This window comes from Anomaloglossus baeobatrachus, chromosome 5, assembly GCF_048569485.1.
Source record: "Anomaloglossus baeobatrachus isolate aAnoBae1 chromosome 5, aAnoBae1.hap1, whole genome shotgun sequence".
NCBI classification, from domain to species: domain Eukaryota; kingdom Metazoa; phylum Chordata; class Amphibia; order Anura; family Aromobatidae; genus Anomaloglossus; species Anomaloglossus baeobatrachus.
In genome coordinates this window covers 465,932,656-465,937,757 of record NC_134357.1, presented here as the reverse complement: position 1 = coordinate 465,937,757, position 5,102 = coordinate 465,932,656, and the positions used below count along the sequence as shown (strand labels likewise).

General features: G+C 46.6%; 1 protein-coding gene across 1 annotated transcript in view; it reads left to right on the top strand.

Moving 5' to 3' along the window:
• Positions 1 to 5,102, top strand: part of PARD6B (par-6 family cell polarity regulator beta) — a 27,979-nt gene that overhangs the window by 5,295 nt on the left and 17,582 nt on the right. The window contains exon 2 of the mRNA XM_075350602.1: positions 432 to 654. Within this exon, the coding sequence (XP_075206717.1) occupies positions 432 to 654 (223 nt within the window). The remainder of the gene's footprint in view (positions 1 to 431; positions 655 to 5,102) is intronic.

Below are 5,102 nucleotides of genomic sequence, written 5' to 3'. Positions count from 1 at the left end.
TTTATTTGATGCAGTTTTGCCTTTTCAGTATAATACATGTAAAAACCCATTTACGCACTGCAGAAAAGAATCCACGCGAAAGGGAAATCATGGGGCAGACGTCACATCTGCAGCGTGCCCGTTCCTGTGCGGATTTTCATGGCGGATTTCACCCAATTCAGTGCATATTAATGAGGTTCTACAAAACCCGCAAGTAACACACGTAAATTCTGTCTGCAGGTTTGTTGCAGATTTGTGACCAAAACCGCAGAAAGAAGTTTTCCGCATTGTGTGAACGAGGCCTTGCTTACTAATATATTGGTTTTCTGATGACATGCCTGTGCTGTGCTTGTCTCCCTGCCCGTCTATTCCTGTGACAGCCCCCAAATTGGTACTGATACCTCTGTGATTCGCATTTGTATTAAACATTTCTTTTTTTATTATTTTCACAGTTTGGTGCAGAATTCCGACGTTTCGCCTTGGAAAGGTCAAAGCCTGGAAAGTTTGACGAGTTCTATGGATTACTTCAACACGTACATAAGATTCCCAATGTGGATGTGTTGGTGGGGTACGCAGACATCCACGGGGACCTGCTGCCCATTAACAACGACGACAACTACCACAAAGCGATAACCACGGCCAACCCCTTACTCCGGTTATTTCTACAGCGGAAAGGTAATGTCTTGTGCGGGCATCAGCCACGGCTCTTCTTTTACTTGCTGCTGTCAGTTCAGCCCCCCATATACAAATCCTGCTGTAAGATTTCAGCTCTGAAGCCAAAAGAATTGACTGCAGCTCTGGACTTAAATGTGTGTGTATATGGGAATACCCTTAACCCCCTCTTTTAGTGGCGATTTCTTATTTTTTTGCTGCTGTGAGGGTTGGATCGAGGCTCAGATTCCTTGTTGCAGGCACATCTGTTGCCAGTGATAAGACATTATAATAAGATGTATTCTTTATGAGTAAGTGCCCCCATTGACCTCAGATAAAAGCCAAACCCAGCGACTATATCCAGGCTCGGCCGACCATCTAATGTTAGGTCCCCTCAAAGCCTCGCTGTAGTTGACGGTCCCGGCGATCCCGGTTATATTCCATGTGCTTTTCCGTGCTGTGATAGTTGTGCCCTGGACCGACCATGTTGCTTTTAGTTTCTTCTCCACAGAAAATAATAACTTTTTTTTTGTTTTTTTGTTAATCTCCTTGCTTTGGTAGAAAAACACCTCCCCCGCGTCCGTGGTGCAGAGCTCAGCGTTTTCTTGTGACGTGCGGACATTGCATTGCTGTGTCTCTTCCTCTGCGTCTGGGGTTTTTGGTCCATTAATTCTGTGTTGACTTATGGCTCTGGCTGATATTTAGAGTATTATCTCATTCATTCCCCTGGAGTTACCACCCAACTTTCCTGGAGTGCTGAATGGCTAATCGGCCCTGTTATACACCAATAGAGAAGGAGTGATGTTCCTTCAAAGTAAGACCCCTGTTGGGAACCAGTGACCCATCACTCCTATTACTTGATCTAAGTAGGGAACATCAGAGAAGACCAATATGTCGGCCATTTAAATCCCCTCAGGAATCGCAATGGACCATGCAGAGTAGATCTGCAATGACTCCATGGGTCGGGCTTATACAGACCTTGCCGCCATGTGATGTGCATTGTTTTCTAGGCCTCTGTCCCTTTAACCGCGCACAGTTGTTGTTCCTGGGAGCCGCTGCCGTATAATGGGCTGATTATATTAGTGTTGTAATCTGCTGCATAGTTGAGCCTCTTTCACACGACAAGTTCCAGATCCAATATGGATTCCGCCCGGGGCAATTTCTGCAGATCGGCCCTGCCAGGAAGAGGCTCCTTCAGTCTTCTGCAAAGCTTCCACACTTAACCCTTTAATGACCTGCTCGGGCCTTAACAACCAGACGATCTTTGCTTCTCTACATTGCCACCTACAAATCACTGCTGACTTTTGGCTTAATAGTGCCCCAGTCGCAGAGGATAAGCAGCCCGTTAATGTGACTTTTGTCCTTGGCTAAGCTGTGTGAGCCTGGTAGGAGTCTCAGCTCGGCTGTGCCAGGCAGACACCTGACGTTCGTGATCGCCAGGTCCTGTGGAAATATTGGTATTTCCCTTTTACCATGCATATAATGATTGGCGCTGGCTCACTGTGCAGTTGTCGCTTCCTCTCGTTTTCTACCTCTGTGACCGTCTTCACCATAGTTATGTTCATAAACCAGAAGGCTCAGGATAAATCGCCTTATAAGATACTGTCTGGCTGCAGAGCGCTGAATTGTTGGAGGACACAGAGAAGAGTCCATATCAATTTTAAGAATAATCTTGTATATAATGGGGCACCAGGATAAGAGCATAATCCACAGCGAGGTCCCATGGGTGGAGGGTGGAGAGCAGCGCTTGCCTTGTGTTGCCCGGTGACTCTTCTCTATGTATGGAGATGATACACAGATGCCATAACACGGCCTTGGTGATCTCCTGGCCACTGCAGACAACTGTGTGCCAAGTATGAGCAGCGTCCAGGACTGTTATACATCCTTATTTGTGATGAGCGAGCACTACCATGCTCTGTACTGGTAACCAGCAGTCTGATGCTCAGATGAGCACGATTCAAGTACCCGAGTATAATGGATGTCAAAGGGGAACTCCAGCAAATTTCCTGGAAAAATGATCGAGTTCCCCATTGACTTCTATTATACTCAGGTACTTGAGTCACGGCCATCCGAGCATCCGACTGTTCGTTATGAGTACAGAGCATGGTAGTGCTCGCTCCTCACTAACCCTTGTCTGATGTACTAATGCCATATTATAGTAGGCTGAAATGTCCTGCACATTCCTCATCATTTTCAACATCCAACTCCCAGTGAATAAAAAAAACCATTCTTGTTACATCCAGAGGCCAAAAACCAGTCTTGATGATCTTTGATGCCTGATGGGCTTAAATCTTAGCGCTGTTAAACTTTAGAATATACCGTAATCTTAATATTTTAACATCTTTCATGTTGTTATAGATGTCCTTATTTCAAAGAGAACTTGTCACCAGGTCAAAAGTCTTCAGTTTTTCCTCTTCTCTTATTCCCGCTGCTCCCGAGTATTCTGCCTTTTTGTTTTGTTTTTTTAAACTGCCCTACTGTTTGCGATATAGACCTTTTTTTTTTATTTAGGGCTAATTTTTATGGTCTTTATTAAGGGGGTACTGCTCACAGGATCCCCATGGGCGTGTCTTTAGGCTGCTTTATTACACTGTAAACCACTCCCTTGTAAAGACCATAAAAATTGGCACTAAATATGGCCATATCTCTGGAACCGTATGGCAGATTTGTAAAAAAACAGCTCAGGAGAGCAGTGGGAGTAAAATTAGAGCAAAAATTTGCCACATTCAACCTGGTGACATGTCGCCTTTTAAATCCTCAGTTCCCGTGACATTTGCACCCCTAAGGCTAGGTTCACACTTCCGTTACATTGTATCGGTCACAATCCGCTGCTCTGGTAAACAACGGAATCCGTTTGGTGGATTCCGTTGTTCCCATAAGGTCCAGTCACACATAACGAGATCATGAACGAGATCGCTACTACGTCACACTTTCTGGATCGTTTATGAGTCGTTGTTGAAATCGCATGTTGGGTGTCACACATAACGAGTTTATGAACGAGCATGCGTCCCGTATAACGATCTTTCAAATCGCTGGGACCCTGTCACACAGCAACTATGTTAACGATTCCAATCCCATTAGGGGCGTAGTAAAATGCAGTGAGTCACGTAGGCGTGCATTTGCGTCGCCTTTTCCAAACCCCCCTCCGCTTTCATTGGCGGCCAATACTGCGTTCTGATTGGGCATGCAGGGGGCGTATCTAGCGGTTAAATTTTGGATCGCGTCACCCTTTGTCACTTCTTTTGCGCTTTGCTTTGAGATAGAACCTGCGTCTCCACCCTGATTCCTTCGTCCATTGTACCCGGTCACTTTGTTGGTGTGTTTTTCGGATCGAAGCCGCACCTGCACCTGGAGCTAACCAATCGGTGCAGAGAGGGGCACGGAAACGGGGACGCAACAACACGCCTTCGTGCATCTCATCTAGGTCGTCAACAAAATCGTTAATAGGGTGTCAAACATACAGATTCATGCAGCCCAGCAGGACTCCAACGAGCCAGAAATGGCCCAAGCTGTTCGGCATCGATCAGCGATTTCGCAGCAGGGGGTGAATCGTTGGTACGTGTCAAACGTGACGAGATCGCAATTGAAGTCGTTCTTGCGTCACAGAAACTGTGACGTAGTAACTATCTCGTTTACGATCTCGTTATGTGTGAAGTGGCCTATAGACTTGTATGAGCGGTGGATTGTGACCGATGATGCTGCGTTGCATCTTCCGCCCGACTGATCAGTCGTGGAACGACTGACCGCAAGGCGGAAAGAACGCAGCATGTAACGTTTTTTGAGCAGCGCAAACCATAGGATTTCACTGCGCATGCTCTCTCTGGCTCCCTGCACACGTAACCAGGATACACATTGGGTTACCAACCAATGCGCTTTGCCCAGTTACCCGATATTTACCCTGGTTACGTGTACAAGGAGCCAGTGCTAAGCTGTGTACGCTGGTAACCAAGGTAAATATCGGGTAACCAAGCAAAGTGCTTTGCTTAGTTACCCGATATTTACCCTGGCTAAGTGTACAGGGAGCCCGACACTTCCCTGCTCGGCTTCGCCCCCTCCCGCACTCCACATGTATACACACACCTGTCCCCAGCCATGCAGACCGTGGCACTGACGTCCTCACTCCGCCCCCTCGCGCTCCGCCCCCCGCACACAACGGAGTCCAACAATGAATTCTGTTTTTTTGTCATCTGTTGTACACTGCATCAGTCACATGCGTCAAGCAACGTATGTGACTGATGCAAAACAACGGAAATGTGAACCTAGCCTAAGGTTGTTAGACTTGCTGTTGGTGGCTAATGAGGATGATGATGGAATTTACCCTTGGTTTATTTCTACCATCTCTGGTTGCAGATTTTCGGCAGACAGGTTTTGTACTTGGCTGCCGGGAAAATTCTCTTCATGTGTCCCTGACCGAGAGATTCAAGATTCATGTAATGTTTTTTTTTTCTTTCTTGTTAAAAGACCCTGGGGAA